This window comes from Oncorhynchus tshawytscha, linkage group LG14 (assembly GCF_018296145.1).
Source record: "Oncorhynchus tshawytscha isolate Ot180627B linkage group LG14, Otsh_v2.0, whole genome shotgun sequence".
NCBI lineage: Eukaryota > Metazoa > Chordata > Actinopteri > Salmoniformes > Salmonidae > Oncorhynchus > Oncorhynchus tshawytscha.
The window spans coordinates 56834762-56854899 of NC_056442.1; the positions used below are offsets into that span (position 1 = coordinate 56834762).

At 43.7% G+C, this 20138-nt stretch overlaps 1 protein-coding gene across 1 annotated transcript in view; it reads left to right on the forward strand.

Moving 5' to 3' along the window:
* Positions 1 to 20138, forward strand: part of LOC112267333 (SR-related and CTD-associated factor 4) — a 43287-nt gene that overhangs the window by 12858 nt on the left and 10291 nt on the right. Inside the window, 2 exon segments of the mRNA XM_042297718.1 lie at positions 5322 to 5478; positions 7243 to 7346. Coding sequence (XP_042153652.1) covers positions 5322 to 5478; positions 7243 to 7346 — 261 coding nt within the window.

A 20138-nucleotide genomic window follows, 5' to 3' on the forward strand; every position in this document is an offset into this window, starting at 1 on the left:
AATACTTATTTAAATGTGATATTTTTGTTTTATTTGTAATAATGTAGCAAAAAAATTATTAAAAAAATGTTTCTTTGTCATTATGGGATATTGTGTGTAGATTTTGGGGTGGTGGGGGGGGGGACAATTTAATTCATTTTAGAATAAGTAACGTAACTGGAAAAAGTCAAGGGGTCTGAATACTTTCCGAATGCACTAATGTGGCAGAGTAATGTAATATTATTTATTATTTATTTATAATTAGTAATTAAAATGTGTAGACATTTTTGTAATATTTCAGACTTGTTTTTATTGAGTTTTTACCTGAAATTGCACCACCAGCCTGTTTATATTCTGAATTGTTTTCAGTAACTTCCGGCTGCACTGAACCACGTAAAACTACAGAAGCATAAAACATGTAATCAAATGTTGATCATACAAACAGGAGATGTTTTAACCATTTGTGTTGAGGGGGGGGAGCGCCGTCAGGTAGGGAATCCACTAGATAGCACAACCACAAAGTCAAAATTGACTATATCGTAAATATGCATGAAAACAAACATTTTGTGTTTTTGGTGTTCATTTGGGTTAGGCATAAGGTTAGCGGTGTGGTTAGGTTTAACCCCTTAAGGTAAATGTCCGCTCCCCGTGGAAATCTAATTGGCATAATACCCCCTCTTTTTATATATAATTTTTTTTTTTGCTTTGGATGTGTCTCAAACCACCACATTCACCTAAACTCAGCAAAAAAAGAAATGTCCTCTTAGTCAACTGCTTATTTTCAGCAAACATTACTTGTTGTTATTTGTATGAACATAACAAGATTCAACAACTGAGACAAACTGAACAAGTTCCACAGACTGTGACTAACAGAAACGGAATAATGTGTCCCTGAACAAAGGGGGGGTGTGTCAAAATCAGAAGCAGCCCTCACCCTCCGATCCAACAGGTCAACTTGCCTACCTGGTTAAATAAAGGTAAAATAAAATCTCCTCATGGACTGTACCAGATTTGCCAGTTCTTGCTGTGAGATGTTACCCCACTCTTCCACCAAGGCACCTGCAAGTTCCCGGACATTTCTGGGGGGAATGGCCCTAGCCCTCCGATCCAACAGGTCCCAGACGTGCTCAATGGGATTGAGATCCGGTCCCTTTGCTGGAAATGGCAGGACACTGGCATTCCTGTCTTGCAGGAAATCACGCGCAGTATGGCTGGTGGCATTGTCATGCTGGAGGGTCATGTCAGGATGAGCCTGCAGGAAGGGTACTTCATGAGGGAGGAGGATGTCTTCCCTGTAACGCACAGCGTTGAGATTACCTCGATGACAACAAGCTCAGTCCGATGATGCTGTGATACACCGCCCCAGACCATGACGGACCCTCCACCTCCAAATCGACCCTCCACCTCCAAACCAATTTTTTTTGTTGTTGCTGGGTTTATTATTTATTTCAACTTTATTTAACCTGGCTAAGATAAAGCAAAGCAGTGCGACAGAAACAACAGAGTTACACATGGAATAAACAAACGTACAGTCAATAACACAATAGAAAATCTATATACAGTGTGTGCAAATGGAGGTTATGGCAATAAATAGGCCATAGTAGTGAAGTAATTACAATTTAGCAAATTAACACTGGAGTGATAGGTGAGGATATCCACATAGTCGGAACCGTCCAGAGTAGTGATGCTAGTCGGGCGGGCGGGTGCGGGCAGCGATTGGTTGAAGAGCATTCATTTAGTTTTACTAGCATTTTAAGAGCAGTTGGAGGCCACGGAAGGAGTGTTGTATGTTGAAGCTAATTGTGAGGTTAGTTAGCGCAGTGTCCAAAGAAGGGCCAGATGTGTACAGAATGGTGTCGTCTGCGTAGAGGTGGATCAGAGAATCATCTGCAGCAAGAGTCATCATTTTTATATATATATATATATATATATGCATACATACAAAGAAAAGAGTTGGCCTGAGAATTTAACCCTGTGGCACCCCCATAGAGACTGCCAGAGGTCCGGACAACAGGCCCTCAGAGTTCAGTGTGTCAAATCGATCTCAGAAGTAGTTAGTGAAACAGGCGAGGCAGTCATTAGAGAAACCAAGGCTGAGGAGTCTGCTGATAAGAATACGGTGATTGGCAGAGTTGAAAGCCTTGGCCAGGTTGATGAAGACGGCTGCACAGTACTGTCTTTTATTTATGGCGGTTATGATATTGTTTAGTACCTTGAGCGTGGCTGAGGTGCACCCGTGACCAGCTCGGAAACCGGATAGCACAGCGGGATTTGAAATGGTCAGTGATCAGTTTTGTTCACTTGGCTTTTGAAGACTTTAGAAGGGCAGGTCAGGATGGATATAGGTCTAACAGTTTGGGTCTAGAGGCAGGGCAGGATGGATATAGGTCTACAGCAGTTTGGGTCTAGAGGCAGGGCAGGATGGATATAGGTTTGTAACAGTTTGGACAAAGAGTGTCACCCCCTTTGAAGAGGGGGATGACCGCGGCAGCTTTCCAATCTTTAGGAATCTCAGATGATACGGATAATTTTAGGAAGAGAGGGTCCAGGTTGTTTAGCCCAGCTGATTTTGTAGGGATTCAGATTTTGCAGCTCTTTCAGGACATCTGCTGTCTGGATTTGGGTGAAGGAGAAGCGGGGGAGGCTTGGGCGAGTTGCTGCGGGGGGGTGTGGAGCTGTTAGCCGGGGTTGGGGTAGCCAGGAGGAAAGCATGGCCAGCTGTAGAGAAATGCTTATTGAAATGATTTATCGGTGGTGACAGTGTTTCCTATCTTCAGTGCAGTGGGCAGCTGGGAGGAGGTGCTCTTATTCTCCATGGACTTTAGTGTCCCAAAACCTTTTGGAATTAGTGCCGCAGGATGTAAATTTCTGTTTGAAAAAGCTAGCCTTTGCTTTCCTAACTGCCTGTGTGTATTGGTTCTGGACTTCCCTGAAAAGTTGCATATCGTGGGGACTATTTGATGATAGTGCAGTACACCACAGGATGTTTTTGTGCTGGTCGAGGGCAGTCAAGTCTGGAGTGAACCAAGGGCTATATCTGTACTTAGTTCTTGTATTTTAAGATGGTGAGGAAAGCACTTTTTTAAAGAACATCCAGGCATCCTGTACTGATGGGATGAGGTCAATATCCTTCCAGGATACCCGGGCCAGGTCGTAGAAGTGTTTTAGGGAGCGTTTGACAGAGATGCTCACATGAATGTCATGTTCCTTGTCACTTAAAAACAATTTCAATTTAGTTGCTCATAGAGTAACGGTACAATGCAAATGTATTTATTTATTTTATCTTTATTTAACTAGACAAGTCAGTTAAGAACAAATTATTATTTTTACAATGACGGCCTAGGAACAGTGGGTTAACTGCTTTGTTCAAGGGGCAGAAAGATAGATTTGTACCTTGTCAGCTCGGGGGTTTGAACTTGCAACCTTCCGCTCTAACCACTAGGTATATCATGTGTAAAGCCAAGTAGCCTGGCTAGAATACTACCGCCCCCTTGAGAAGCCAAGTAGCCTGGCTAGAATACTGCCGCCCCCTTGAGAAGCCAAGAAGCCTGGCTAGCTTACTGCTGCCCCCTTGAGAAGCCAGGTAGCCTGGCTAGCTTACTGCCGCCCCCTTGAGAAGCCAGGTAGCCTGACTAGAATACTGCTGCCCCCTTGAGAAGCAGGTAGCCTGGCTAGAATACTGCTGCCCCCTTGAGAAGCCAGGTAGCCTGGCTAGAATACTGCTGCCCCCTTGAGAAGCCAGGTAGCCTGGCAGGAATACTACTGCCCCCTTGAGAAGCCAGGTAGCCTGGCTAGCCCCCTTGAGAAGCCAGGTAGCCTGGCTAGAATACTACCGCCCCTTGAGAAGCCAAGTAGCCTGGCTAGCTTACTGCCGCCCCTTGAGAAGCCAAGAAAGCTTACTGCCGCCCCCTTGAGAAGCCAGGTAGCCTGGCTAGAATACTGCTGCCCCCTTGAGAAGCCAGGTAGCCTGGCTGGAATACTGCTGCCCCTTGAGAAGCCAAGTAGCCTGGCTAGAATACTGCTGCCCCTTGAGAAGCCAGGTAGCCTGGCTAGAATACTGCTGCCCCCTTGAGAAGCCAGGTAGCCTGGCTAGAATACTGCTGCCCCCTTGAGAAGCCAGGTAGCCTGGCTAGAATACTGCTGCCCCTTGAGAAGCCAGGTAGCCTGGCTAGAATACTGCTGCCCCCTTGAGAAGCCAAGTAGCCTGGCTAGAATACTGCTGCCCCCTTGAGAAGCCAAGTAGCCTGGCTAGAATACTACCGCCCCCTTGAGAAGCCAAGTAGCCTGGCTAGAATACTGCCGCCCCCTTGAGAAGCCAGGTAGCCTGGCTAGCTTACTGCTGCCCCCTTGAGAAGCCAGGTAGCCTGGCTAGAATACTGCTGCCCCCTTGAGAAGCCAGGTAGCCTGGCTAGAATACTGCTGCCCCTTGAGAAGCCAGGTAGCCTGGCTAGAATACTGCTGCCCCTTGAGAAGCCAGGTAGCCTGGCTGGAATACTGCTGCCCCCTTGAGAAGCCAAGTAGCCTGGCAGGAATACTGCTGCCCCCTTGAGAAGCCAAGTAGCCTGGCAGGAATACTGCTGCCCCTTGAGAAGCCAAGTAGCCTGGCTAGAATACTGCTGCCCCTTGAGAAGCCAGGTAGCCTGGCTAGCTTACTGCTGCCCCTTGAGAAGCCAGGTAGCCTGGCTAGAATACTGCTGCCCCCTTGAGAAGCCAGGTAGCCTGGCTAGCTTACTGCTGCCCCCTTGAGAAGCCAGGTAGCCTGGCTAGAATACTGCTGCCCCCTTGAGAAGCCAGGTAGCCTGGCTAGAATACTGCTGCCCCTTGAGAAGCCAGGTAGCCTGGCTGGAATACTGCTGCCCCCTTGAGAAGCCAAGTAGCCTGGCAGGAATACTGCTGCCCCCTTGAGAAGCCAAGTAGCCTGGCAGGAATACTGCTGCCCCCTTGAGAAGCCAGGTAGCCTGGCTAGAATACTACTGCCCCCTTGAGAAGCCAAGTAGCCTGGCAGGAATACTACTGCCCCCTTGAGAAGCCAAGTAGCCTGGCTAGAATACTGCTGCCCCCTTGAAGCCAAGTAGCCTGGCAGGAATACTACTGCCCCCTCCCCCCGAGAAGATTCAGACAAATGAGTAGACAGACTCGACCCTCTCAATCCGTATATGACGTGAGACACATTTGACGGAAGTACTGAAAGTAACAACTTCTAGTACCCAACAGTTTTTCATATTCTCCTATCGAACAAGTACCAACGTTTTGGTATACCATGCGACACAAACGGCAGCACATAAAAAGTTATTTAAAACACTTTATGCTTAGTTTAAGTAAAATATTGTATTTGTATGTAGATTGCGTGGGCCTTGAACAAGGGTATAAAGGCGACCCATAAGAAGTTCTGGGACGTGGAGCGAGGCGTCACCTACATCCCCTGGAGCAAGGTGAAGATAGAGGAGCTGGAGGGCTACAGGGAGGGAGGCATGCTGGACGCAGACACACTCTGTCCAGGTAAACATCTGACTGCCATTTTCTGTCTTCTACAACTGTCCCGCTTTGGGTGAATCTCAATTGTCGTCTTTGATTCCTCACTTCGGTGAGGAAAGCGGATGCGAGGAATCAAGGAAGACAATTGAGATTCACCCTTTGTCTAGATGTGGAATGACTAGGGTGATAACCTGTCCTTTAACAAGGGATAGTACGACAGTTTTTCCTATTTAGCTCAAGTGGTCTGGGTATAAGTATTTGACACAGAGCTAGGTTATACAGTGGGGAGAAAAAATGTATGATATACTGCCGATTTTTGCAGGTTTTCCTACTTACAAAGCATGTAGAGGTCTGTAATTTTTTAAATCATCGGTACACTTCAACTGTGAGAGACGGAATCTAAATGAAAAATCCAGAAAATCACATTGTATGATTTTTAAGTAATTCATTTGCATTTTATTGCATGGCATAAGTATTTGATACATCAGAAAAGCAGAACTTAATATTTGTAATACCTTTGTTTGCAATTACGTTTCCTGTAGTTCTTGACCAGGTTTGCACACACTGCAGCAGGGATTTTGGCCCACTCCTCCATACAGACCTTCTCCAGATCCTTCAGGTTTCGGGGCTGTCGCTGGGCAATACGGACTTTCAGCTCCCTGCAAAGATTTTCTATTGGGTTCAGGTCTGGAGAATGGCTAGGCCACTCCAGGACCTTGAGATGCTTCTTACGGAGCCACTCCTTAGTTGCCCTGGCTGTGTGTTTCGGGTCGTTGTCATGCTGGAAGACCCAGCCACGACCCATCTTCAATGCTCTTACTGAAGGAAGGAGGTTGTTGGCCAAGATCTCGCGATACATGGCCCCATCCATCCTCAATACGGTATAATCGTCCTGTCCCCTTTGCAGATAAGCAAGTGGAGTTTAGACCAAAAAGCTCTATTTTTGTCTCATCAGACCACATCCTCCTCTGGATCATCCAGATGGTCATTGGCAAACTTCAGACGGGCCTGGACATGAGCTGGCTTGAGCAGGGGGACCTTGCGTGCGCTGCAGGATTTTAATCCATGACGGCGTAGTGTGTTACTAATGGTTTTCTTTGAGACTGTGGTCCCAGCTCTCTTCAGGTCATTGACCAGGTCCTGCTGTGTAGTTCTGGGCTGATCCCTCACCTTCCTCATGATCATTGATGCCCCAGACCGAGGGTGATTGACCGTCATCTTGAACTTCTTCCATTTTCTAATAATTGCGCCAACAGTTGTTTCCTTCTCACCAAGCTGCTTGCCTATTGTCCTGAAGCCCATCCAAGCCTTGTGCAGGTCTACAATTTTATCCCTGATGTCCTTACACAGCCTTCTGGTCTTGGTCTTTGTGGAGAGGTTGGAGTCTGTTTGAGTGTGTGGACAGGTATCTTTTATACAGGTAACGAGTTCAAACAGGTGCAGTTAATACAGGTAATGAGTGGAGAACAGGAGGGCTTCTTAAATAAAAACTAACAGGTCTGTGAGAGATGGAATTCTTACTGGTTGGTAGGTGATCAAATACTTATGTCGTGCAATAAAATGCTAATTAATTACATAAAAATCATTTTTGTTTTAGATTCCGTCTCTCACAGTTGAAGTGTACCTATGATCAAAATTACAGACCTCTACATGCTTTGTAAGTAGGAAAACCTGCAAAATCGGCAGTGTATCAAATACTTGTTCTCTCCACTGTATCTATCTGTATATTGCTGGTGTCGCCGAAGTCTGTATTGTCCCTGATTTTTGTTTGATTGGTCTGTTCTTCAGAATGGGGAGATGACGTGAAGGAGCTGACTAAACCAGGAGGACTGAACAACGGAGGAGGAGCGGATGCCATGGAAACCGAGGGAGCTGCCACCGCCCACGTACAGGTAACACCCGCTACAGGGGACCCAATGAAACACACCACAGACAGCAGGGTCCCAATGAAACACAGCAGGGTCCCAATGAAACACACCACAGACAGCAGGGTCCCAATGAAACACACCACAGACAGCAGGGTCCCAATGAAACACACCACAGACAGCAGGGTCCCAATGAAACACACAGACAGCAGGGTCCCAGACAGCAGGGTCCCAATGAAACACACCACAGACAGCAGGGTCCCAATGAATCACACCACAGACAGCAAGGGTCCCAATGAAACACACCACAGACAGCACCACACACAGCAGGGTCCCAATGAAATGCACCACAGACAGCAGGGTCCCAATGAATCACACCACAGACAGCAGGGTCCCAATGAATCACACCACAGACAGCAGGGTCCCAATGAATCGCACCACAGACAGCAGGGTCTCAATGAATCACACCACAGACAGCAGGGTCCCAATGAAACACACCACAGACAGCAGGGACCCAATGAAACACACCACAGACAGCAGGGACCCAATGAAACACACCACAGACAGCAGGGACCCAATGAAACACACCACAGACAGCAGGGTCCCAATGAAACACAGCAGGGTCCCAATGAAACACACCATTCTGTGTGTTCTACCTCACCATCTCATAGGACGCAGACTTTCATCCAGAGGTTTTGTGCCTTGGTTGTCTGTTTTTATTGTTTTGTTGTTTTTAGCTGTTATTAAAATTGCAGGTTTAAGTATTCGTATGCAAACACGTTTCCTCAAAATGCAACAAAGTATCTTTGTGAATAAGTGGACCAATAAAAAATAAAATGATTTAGTAGTATCATGGGTAACTAGTATTTGAAAGGTATTCACTCACCTCAGTACATCGCCTATATAAAAACTAAGGTCCCATATTGAAAGGCTGTCGTATAGCTTTCCTCCAGTAGTAAGTCTGAATGCAAGGATCCAGTTTCTGCCTCTACATGATGCCTTTTACAGGGTTTCACTGTTTCTCACCAATAAATGGAAGGCAACTTTGTTCTTTAGTTTACTTGTCTTTTTCACTTTTGTCTCATCAGAAAAGTACTTTCCTGATAGTAAGATATTTGGGACGGTCACATTGGTCGTTGATGCAGATGAAAAACAGTTTTTTTTTTGTTTTTTTTTTTGCATTAAAATAAAACTTTTTTTTTTTAAGCTGATATGAGTTTCCTGCTGGTACCACCTGGTGGGTTTCTATCTCTGTTTTAAATGTTTCACCGTCTTCCTGCATTTGCTTCAATATCCAGCCATTTATTTGTTTATTTATTTATGCCTGTTCAAAGTCCCTATGCCTTACATGAGGGGGGGCCCTTGACTGACATTGGTTTGAATAGAATGGCATCCAGAAACAGAGGACTGAGTTCCCTCACCTCATGTCTGAATGCACCATTCTGGAACGTGTAGGCTGAGAGTGCACTAAGTCCACAAAGTTAGCATATTCTAACTATCATGACCGAGGCAGAATGATCTACGCAATCATGAATGTAATTTAAATAACTGAACATTTGACTCAACCCAGAAGTTGCACATTTTTCTTAATATGACTTCATGTTATTTATTCAAAAGACATTAGCAAACAGACTGCTGCTGTTAGTGCATCGTGGATATACATTTGATTTAACCTTTTATTTTACCAGGTAAATAGGTTGTACCAGAGACTTGTGTTTCTCAAGGTAGATCTGGGTTGTACTGGTACGGACAATTGTGCTTGAAACTGTGTTCCTAGTTCATACACATGAACATGCGTGAACACATAATCCTGAAAAATGTGGCGCAACACAGGCCTATGAATGTCTTCAGGCCTAAAACAACATTTTTGTCATCTCAGATTTTTTTTACCTGACAACATATTTTTCCTGCATTAATTACACTAAACACAATGGGTGAGCTTTCTTAAGTTTCTCTAAAATAAGTAATTTATTACTATTAAGAAGTAATGTGAGCGATTTGCTCTATTAAATGTAATATTTTGTGGGCTGTCTTCAAAAACAAAATGTCACAGATGAGTCAAATGTTCAGCTGCCCCTTTAAGGTTACCTTGGTAACGGGTGGTCGCTCAAGTAATCACGTGGGCCTTAGTGGTACACGACTCCAGGATTTTTGGAATCGACTCCCAACACCTGTGGTTGGAGTCCGAGGAGTTGACTCTTGCTGGACACGCCGAAACGGATACGTACACATCGTCATTATGGCAGAGTGCTACTAGGAAGACTCCCATCTGCATTCTAGAAGGGCTGGCATGAGTGTAATGCTGTCCATTTGCTCATCAACTTAGCCTATAAAAGGCCTATTTTGTTTAAAGGGGATATGTCGGAACTATAATTGTTTTAGTGATGTTTCTGCTGGGTGCAGCCTTGACCAATCCCATGGGATGATGCGGCGCACTCTAAACTGATACGTCTATAATTTTCCATGTTATATGGCCCTATTGGACAGGTATTACTAGACACGTTGGTTATGTAGTTATTATCCAATCAAGCGTTATTCCAGATGACCATTCACACAGGATTAGTTTTTTTCTAAACTGCCCCCCTGTGATTATTATTTTTAATTTAATTGACTCATGACGGAAGCCTGGAGGTTTTTATTGCAGGCGTGAAGCTATTTCCACGTCACGTCTATATGATAATAGGCTACACTGAACACTCGCGCTTGTCTGCCAAATGTATAGATATCCCCATAATATTTAAATAGATGAAGTGTGAACATTATCATTATTTTAGCAATCCACGGTAGGCGTCATTCTTAACCTCTCTAGGGGGTGTGGGACGCTAGCGTCCCACCTGGCCAACATCCGGTGAAATTGCAGAGCGCCAAATTCAAAAACAGAAATAGTAATAAAACATACAAGTGTTATACATCAGTTTAAAGATCAACTTCTTGTTAATTCAACCGTTGTGTCAGATTTCAAAAAGGCTTTACAGCGAAAACAAACCATGTGATTTATCTGAGGACAGCGCCCAGCACACAAAACATTTACAAACAGTAACCAGTCAAGTAGAGGAGTAACAAAAGTCAGAAATAGCGCTAAAATTAATCACTTACCTTTGATGATCTTCATATGGTTGCACTCAAGACTCCCAGTTACCCAATAAATGTTCGATAAAGTCCCTCTTTATATCCAAAAACTTCAGTTTTGTTGGCGCTTTTTGTTCAGTAATCCAATGGCTCCAAGGCGGTCACAACAGGTAGACGAAAAATCCCAAAATTATCAGTAAGGTTCGTAGAAACATGTCAAACGATGTTTATAATCAATCCTCAGGTTTTTTTTTAGTCATAATAATCAATATTTCAACCGTACAAGGAAGGCGAGCTCTCGGTCGTGCGCAGTAAACAGGTTTGGGGACTTTCCACTATCCACTCACTCAGAGATGTCTTACCCTCTCATTTTTCAGAATACAAGCCTGAAACAATTTCTAAAGACTGTTGACACCTAGTGGAAGCCATAGGAAGTGAAATCTGAGTCCTAAGTCATGAGATACTGTAGTCAGTGGAAAACTACAAACATATAAAACAATCCCACCTCCTGGATGGATTTTCTCAGTTTGTCGCCTGCCATATCAGTTCTGTTATACTCTGACATTATTGTTTTCTATCCAAATATACCAATTATATGCATATCCTAGCTTCTGGGCATGAGTAACAGGCAGTTTACTTTGGGCATGCTTTTCATCCGGAGGTGAAAATAGTGCCCCCTACCCTAGTGAGGTTAAAAACAACAAGCACTTGAGATATTGAAAAAGTTTTGCGAGGATGCCTAGCTTTGCGATCTATTGCCTAGGACAGGGCTCTCCAACCCTGTTCCCTCCAGCAGGAAGTGTTGCTGTGCGAGGTCGGTTAGCTATAACGTTAGGATTCCTATTTCTTTGTGCATTACCAGATGTATCAAACAAAATTGCAGAAATACTTTGGAAACAGCTACTGCAGCATTTATTCTGCTATAAATCACTACTTTGCACGTAGCCATATTTGACTTTTGACTATTTGTATGAAATGCCTGCACCGTTAGAGCCCTGTATGTGACCACCCGCCCACATGTCTGGTGAATTAGACATTCATAAGACGTTATCATTCTTCCCAGCCGAAACCGTTTGGAAGAATTTGTGCATATATTATGCCGTTTTGGACTTTGGTAAGGTTTTTCTCCCCGGCTCTTCGGGCACATTTTTCTTGAGGCAAGCCGAAGTCAACACCACTTCATCTGTGATTGGTCAACACCACTTCATCTGTGATTGGTCAACACCACTTCATCTGTGATTGGTCAACACCACTTCATCTGTGATTGGTCAACACCACTTCATCTGTGATTGGTCAACACCACTTCATCTGTGATTGGTCAACACCACTTCATCTGTGATTGGTCAACACCACTTCATCTGTGATTGGTCAACACCACTTCATCTGTGATTGGTCAACACCACTTCATCTGTGATTGGTCAACACCACTTCATCTGTGATTGGTCAACACCACTTCATCTGTGATTGGTCAACACCACTTCATCTGTGATTGGTCAACAGTAGGGAGTCTAAACTTTTCGCCATGCTGTGAGAGACTAGTTTCATGTGCATTTTTTGGGGTGATAAATACCGCACCAAACATCTTTTTAGAAGTGAAATTGCGTGACTAAGATCTCGGGGGGGGACGTCACTTTTTAATGACAGACTTCTTAAATTATCTTTGATTTAATTCTGACTTATTAGGAGGAAATGTATACCCTGCACCAGACGAACTGAAGCATGCTGCCGCCATTACCCGCCAACACCAAATTCTACCTGCGTTGGGCAGGTGTTTTTAATTTGTAGGCCCTGCTTCAGAACCAGGGTTGTGACTTTTAGAAGGGATGAATGAAGAGAAGATGATCACATCGTCTAAATGTCCTCTTCGTTGTATGAACCATTTTCAGGAAAAGGTAGGAATTAACTGCAATATTTCATCAACAGCATATATCGGTAAAAATAAGTTGTCAAACCTGCCTAAAACATAATTTTAATTAAAAGCTATAACACAAAAAAACAATAGTTGCTAGATGTGTATTCTTCATAATGTTGCTTAACAAAGGTTTTCTGCTCACTACCTTATACATTTTCAAATACTTCATATCTCCTAGTTCAGTATCATGACCATACAGTCTAACCCTGAAACCCACTCCACCGTGAAACTGACTCTTCACGCTCCTCAAACTAGTCTTCTATGGCAACTTGTTTTAGTCAACCAAACTAACTTGAGGTTATCACCCAGGTAGGTGAATGAGGTGAACCCTGAAGATGCTGTTAGCTCTCAACAGCTTTCACAAAGACACCAGCACGGGCATTCTTCATTTTTTATTTTTTTAATAATGTAGTTCCTAAATTTGTGGGCACCAACTGAACACATTGTCAGTCGTCGTCAGTCTCACGAGGCCTCACTAAAAGGTGAGTGTTTCTGGACGTGGACATCGGAGGTCCCTCCCTCGCTGGGACTGTCCTGAGGAACCTCCCAATGGCTGACAGGTAAAGGTGATGCTCCCACTCCCATTTTGGAAATCTACCGGATTGCTGTCATGATATTTTTTTTGGGGGGGGGGGTCAAGTCCCAGGAACAACTGAACGAGCCACAGTTGCTCTTAATTTAATCTTCATCACAATTCAAGTTGCAACAAAGGAACTGAAATTGGCGTCCAAGGAACAGTTAGTGCATTATGTTGTTCCTTGCGATAGCAGATAATATCTTTACTGCTTTACAATATTCCAGTGCTCGTCCGTGTAGGGCTGACATGAGGTGGGCCAAAGACGTGAGGTGAGCTGAAACAATGTTTTGCCGATGTCCAGAACTCCCAGCTGATCACAATGTATGAAATTGCCATTGATCACGGTCTGACACGAGCCCTGTGTTATTCAGGCCACATCAAACTCTTTTGATTAGGTTACGAACTTTCTGTAGTTGCAGTGAAAAATTCCTAAATATAATTTATTCATTAAAACATTTTTATTCAACAGTAAGGAAACAGACAATAATGTTCTCATGTCATGTTGTAGGTTCAGTTATGTTTTAATGGGCAGAAAAACAACAACAAAAAGACTGTTGGCCACTGTGGGGTGGGAGAAGCGAGGACACTGGCGTTAGTGCTGTGGGTCTAGCAGGAACGAAGGAGGGAAACCGCCTGTGGGCCCCACGGTGGAGCTCCACCGCGGGATCTTCTGCCGGGGGAATCTGAGACCTGGGTAAGGATAGACCCCGCCCCCTCCCTCCCTCTACCCAATACCTAACCTGCAGTGGCCTGATGGATGGCTGTGTGGTTATGTAGGAATTAGTTTGTTCAGTTTCATCTGATCATAAGTGTACGTTATGCAAACGCATATAAATACTATATTGAGCACCGAAACATTACTGTTTATAGCTTGTACATGACTAGGTGACATCCTATTGGATTGTTTTGTACAGAATCTTACTAGATTTTTTTGGGGGGGGGATGTCCTCCATTTCCACTCATAAGAAAGCAGTAGGGAGAATGTGATTTTGTTCTAGTCTGAGCCTGTTTTCACACCATGGTGAACTATTTATGGTTATAAGCTTGTATTAGTTGCATTGCACTCTTTTGGATCATAATCCTCAGTTTGTATGGTGTAGCTATAGGAAAGCATGTCTACTGAAATACAGGGGGAGGGGGGTGTTCCTAATTATCACAGATCCTCTTCTCCAATTTAACCCTTACAATTGGGGGGCAAAAAAAAAAGTGAAACTGATCTTGGATTAGAGTTCAGGGACAAGCTTTTTTCCTACTCCTTTGGTAGCAACCAATGATGTTTATAAACCCTAGGTGACTGACAGGGAGCCCTGTATTGAAGCCACTGTGCAGCCATCTTGGTACTCCAATGTAAAAAAAAAAAAAACATTGTAAACTATAGAAATGCATGTATTAATGTCTACATTTTTTTGTCACTTTTATTATAGTAATGCGTACTTTGTTTACTTCACATACAATTATAAAAAATAAAGTATTTATTATAGTGAGTACTAATGTTACTGTCCCCACTGAAACATCAAAAATACTTAAATGCATGTAATGTTGTCCTTTTTCCCATTTCATTGAAAGAGTGTAGAATTCCATTCATTACTACGGAGGACTGTTTCCTACCGGGGAGTACCAAAATGGCCAATCGGCGGCTTCAAAACCTCTCAATGGTCAATACACAGCAACTGCAATCTAGGCTTTTCTTTTTCACCATTGGTAGCAACCAATGATGTGTATATACACTGAATGACTGATAGGGGGTGCTGTTTTGAAGCCACAGTGCCTCGAGGCACTCCCCACCCCACCCACCATTGTAAAATGTTTTACAGAAATGCATTTATTTAATTAATGTCTACATGTGTTTTGGTCAAGTTTTATTATATTACAGACACCTTAATGCATACGTCAAAATATATGAGCTAAACAAAAATGAAAAAATATCTAAACATTTTATTTTAAACTATACATGGTACTTTTGTTACTATATACTTCTGTCCTTGAAACATTTTAATTGAAATACTGTAGAATGCCATTCATTTCTATGGAGGACTGTTCCGACTGGGGAATGCCAAAATGGCCGACTGAAGGCTTCAAATCCTGCCATTGGCCAATTATATAATGTGAATTTGGAATAAGTGAAACACTTTTTTTCATTTCATGTCTCCTGCAACCTCTTTCGACATCTATCCAACATATTAGCTCAACGCATGATGATACATTTCTAAAAAAATCCTCAAGATGTTCCCTAATCACAAAATATATTATTAATTTTCACAGGTGACATGACACACCCATTTTACGTACACCATGGGTCAAAACCATATTCAGTAGACTGGGACAGCAGGTTAGATAAAATGGGACACCATTATTACAGTCCTAATTGTACCGAAAACACAATTAAATTTTGTGTGATTAGGAAACATCTGAGGATAACATGACGGAAGTCTGAAGAGGTCACAGGAGACGGAAATGCGAAGTGCCACGCTTTTTCTGAATTCACTCAAATAACAGTACTAATAACAGTATTACAATAAAAAAAAATGTCAGAACAAGAAACCACAGCAATGCCTAACCTCCGTACATGAGTCCCTAATGTAGACTGGTTCTCTTTCCTCCTTTAGCTACCTCCACGCCTGTCCCAGTTTAGCTACCTCCACGCCTGTCCCACTTTAGCTATCTCAACACCTGTCCCACTTTAGCTACCTCCACACCTGTCCCAGTTTAGCTACCTACACGCCTGTCCCAGTTTAGCTACTCTACACCTGTCCCAGTTTAGCTACCTACACACCTGTCCCACTTTAGCTACCTTCCACCTGTCCCACTTTAGCTACCTCCACGCCTGTCCCACTTTAGCTATCTCAACACCTGTCCCACTTTAGCTACCTCCACACCTGTCCCAGTTTAGCTACTTCCACGCCTGTCCCATTTTAGCTACTCTACACCTGTCCCAGTTTAGCTATACACGCCTGTCCCACTTTAGCTACCTCCACACTGTCCTACTTTAGCTACCTCCACACTGCTTTAGCTACCTCCACACTGTCCCACTTTAGCTACCTCCACACCTGTCCCACTTTAGCCACCTCTCCCATTTTGCCTGTCCCACTTTAGCCACCTTTACACCTGTCCCACTTTAGCCACCTCCACGCCTGTCCCACTTTAGCCACCTCTACACCTGTCCCACTTTAGCCACCTCTACGCCTGTCCCACTTTAGCCACCTCTACGCCTGTCCCACTTTAGCCACCTCTACGCCTGTCCCGCTTTAGCCACCTCTACGCCTGTCCCGCTTTAGCCACCTCCACGCCTGTCCCGCTTTAGCCACCTCCACGCCTGTCCCGCTTTAGCCACCTCCACGCCTGTCCCGCTTTAGCCACCTCCACGCCTGTCCCGCTTTAGCCACCTCCACGCCTGTCCCGCTTTAGCCACCTCCACGCCTGTCCCGCTTTAGCCACCTCCACGCCTGTCCCGCTTTAGCCACCTCCACGCCTGTCCCGCTTTAGCCACCTCCACGCCTGTCCCGCTTTAGCCACCTCCACGCCTGTCCCGCTTTAGCCACCTCCACGCCTGTCCCGCTTTAGCCACCTCCACGCCTGTCCCGCTTTAGCCACCTCCACGCCTGTCCCGCTTTAGCTAGCTATCAGTTGTGTTAGTACTACCTTGGTAAAGGTTAAAAAAAATATCAAGACGCATAATATTGTCGCCTTTTTAAAATGTATTTTCACGCACCAGTACATATTATTCACATTTACATCACAATTTGGAACGGTGCATGATTTGACCGTTTTATAAACAGATGGTTTTTTTCTGTTTTTGATTTTTATATCACTGATCGTAGTGTGCTACTCTGGGTGAGTTTCCTGTTTTTGAAGTTTGCTCTGCCTCCCTCTGATGTCACACCAATGAAGTGATTTAGTTTGGATCGTGTTGATTCTCTTAGTAACAATAGTTTTGATTTTGGGCTATTTTCAGACCACGAAGTAAACAATTCAATTCAAATTTATTTATATAGCCCTTCGTACATCAGCTGATATCTCAAAGTGCTATACAGAAACCCAGCCTAAAACCGCAAACAGCAAGCAATGCAGGTGTAGAAGCACGGTGGCTAGGAAAAACCTAGGAAGAAACCTAGAGAGGAACCAGGCTATGTGGGGTGGCCAGTCCTCTTCTGGCTGTGCCGGGTGGAGATTATAACAGAACATGGCCAAGATGTTCAAATGTTCATAAATGACCAGCATGGTCCAATAATAATAAGGCAGAACAGTTGAAACTGGAGCAGCAGCACGGCCAGGTGGACTGGGGACAGCAAGGAGTCTGGGGACAGCATCATGTCAGGTAGTCCTGAGGCATTGTCCTAGGGCTCAGGTCCTCCGAGAGAGAGAGAAAGAAAGAGAGAATTAGAGACTTAAATTCACACAGGACACCGAATAGGACAGGAGAAGTACTCCAGATATAACAAACTGACCCTAGCCCCCCGACACACAAACTACTGCAGCATAAATACTGGAGGCTGAGACAGGAGGGGTCAGGATTAAGCTGTCCCAGTTTACTTGATGTCCCAGTCTTCTCTGAATTCATCCGAGCATCAGCAGTCCAGGATGTATATACATCATTGGTAGCGAAAGGGATGCGATGTGACATGTCAGAGAAAATTAAGCATTTTTAGTCTACCCAATGTTTTCTGTGAATAGTTCTTTACTCTTGTTTTGTCTACTTCGGTTCCTACTGGAGTAAAGTAAATGATTTTACAAGCGGTACATTCACTTGACTACAGAGTTGGAGGACTTTACCCAGCCCTGTTAATCAGTTGTCTTTTATTAATGAAGAGCGGTAATTAGTAGTAGGGTAGTCTAGTGGTTAGAGCGTTGGACTGGTAACCGGAAGGTTGCAAGTTCAAACCCCCGAGCTGACAACGTACAAATCTGTCGTTCTGCCCCTTAACAAGGCAGTTAACCCACTGTGGACATCTGTGAAACCCATTGATTCTTGAAAAATATAACGTTTTAATGCCTCGTGAGTTTAGTTCCACTGTCACACTCCATCAGAACCCAAAATACACAGTCCGCTTGTTTGTAAACAATGTAATTGTGAAGCAACATTATTCCTTCCAAACGTGACTAGATGTGTACACAATTTATAGAAAACTGAAGAGAACTCGGAACAAGTACCGTGAGTAATGAGAGATGCCTTCTTTTTTTTAAAATGTATATTTATGAATCATTTGTTTATGAATCATTCTTTATTTGATACAAATGTACACATTTTGTGTGAATTTATGATCGAACAGGATATTATTTTGTTACTTTCAGATATCGTTTGTATAGAACAAAAAAAAGTAACGCAACTTCTAAATATGACCCCTGTACAATAGTGTTTCTCAACCTGGTCCAATGGACCCACAGGACTGCATATTTCTGTTACGGTTCAGCATGATTAACCCACTTGATTCAAATAAACCCAGCACTAATGCAGCTGATTCATTTAAGCCCGTGATTCAGGTGTGTTAGTGCTGGTCTGAGACAAACATGTCCACACCTGAGCGTCCCCCACCCAGGATTGTAAGACGGTCATACTGCCTTACCAAGCAAACTGCTCATAGAGTTAAACTGAGAAAAATGAATTGTCGACAATCATTGGAGATGTGGTAATCTGTCTTTTATTCATATTGACCCTGACCTCTGACATAACCTTTGACCCTAAACGGCAGTTAATGCCTTCTTGCTTGGCACGCCCACTGGAATACATTTCCAAACTTGTTTTAATGTATTTATTTGTATGTGGCTGTTAGGGTCATAGTTTGATACTTGCATCAGCAAAGAACAATAAATAATACCAAAGCAAACCGTAGACACTGCAGGTCATAGGTCAGTGACACCAAGGTAAACTAGACACTGTAGGTCATAGGTCAGTGACACCAAGGTAAACTAGACACTGTAGGTCATAGGTCAGTGACACCAAGGTAAACTAGACACTGCAGGTCCAAGGTCAGTGACAACAAGGTAAACTAGACACTGCATGCCATAGGTCAGTGACACCAAGGTAAACTAGACACTGTAGGTCATAGGTCAGTGACACCAAGGTAAACTAGACACTGTAGGTCATAGGTCAGTGACACCAAGGTAAACTAGACACTGCAGGTCCAAGCTCAGTGACACCAAGGAAAACTAGACACTGCAGGTCATAGGTCAGTGACACCAAGGTAAACTAGACACTGCAGGTCATAGGTCAGTGACAACAAGGTAAACTAGACACTGCAGGCCATAGGTCAGTGACAACAAGGTGAACTAGACACTGCAGGTCATAGGTCAGTGACAACAAGGTAAACTAGACACTGCAGGTCATAGCTCAGTGACACCAAGGTAAACTAGACACTGCAGGTCATAGGTCAGTGACACCAAGGTAAACTAGACACTGCAGGTCATAGGTCAGTGACAAGGTAAACTAGACACTGCAGGCCATAGGTCAGTGACAACAAGGTAAACTAGACACTGCAGGTCATAGGTCAGTGACAACAAGGTGAACTAGACACTGCAGGTCATAGGTCAGTGACAACAAGGTAAACCGTAGACACTGCTTGTTGTCGCTTTAACTTTTTGACCCCTCCCCCCCGCTCATTTTCACCTCAACACTATGGAGGCAGGGTATTTGTCCACATGATAAAGCATGTATTTAATGTATAAAAAAATGTCAATTCATTTTCAACCAAATGCTCTTTTGCTTGGTAGGGCAGTGTCGACCAGTTACCAGTCCAGTCTTTTGGACTCATGTTGCCTACTATGAAACATAATTACCGACTCCAACGTTAACCATACCTGCTTTTCAACTGGAGCCAACAACTTGAACATAATATATATATATATATATATATATATAATATATATACAGTTGAAGTCAGAAGTTTACATACACTTTTGCCAAATACATTTAAACTCAGTTTTTCACAAGTATAAATTCCCTGTTTTAGGTCAGTTATGATCACCACTTTATTTTAAGAAAGTGAAATGTCAGAATAATAGTAGAGAGAATTATTTCAGCTTTTATTTCTTTCATCACATTCCCCAGTGGGTCAGAAGTTTACATACACTCAATTAGTATTTGGTAGCAGGCCCATTCCTCCTGACAGAGCTGGTGTAACTGAGTCAGGTTTGTAGGCCTCCTTGTTTGTACAATCTTTTTCAGTTCTGCCCAGAAATGTTCTATAGGATTTAGGTCAGGGCTTTGTGATGGCCACTCCAATTCCTTGACTTTGTTGTCCTTAAGCCATTTTGCCACAACTTTGGA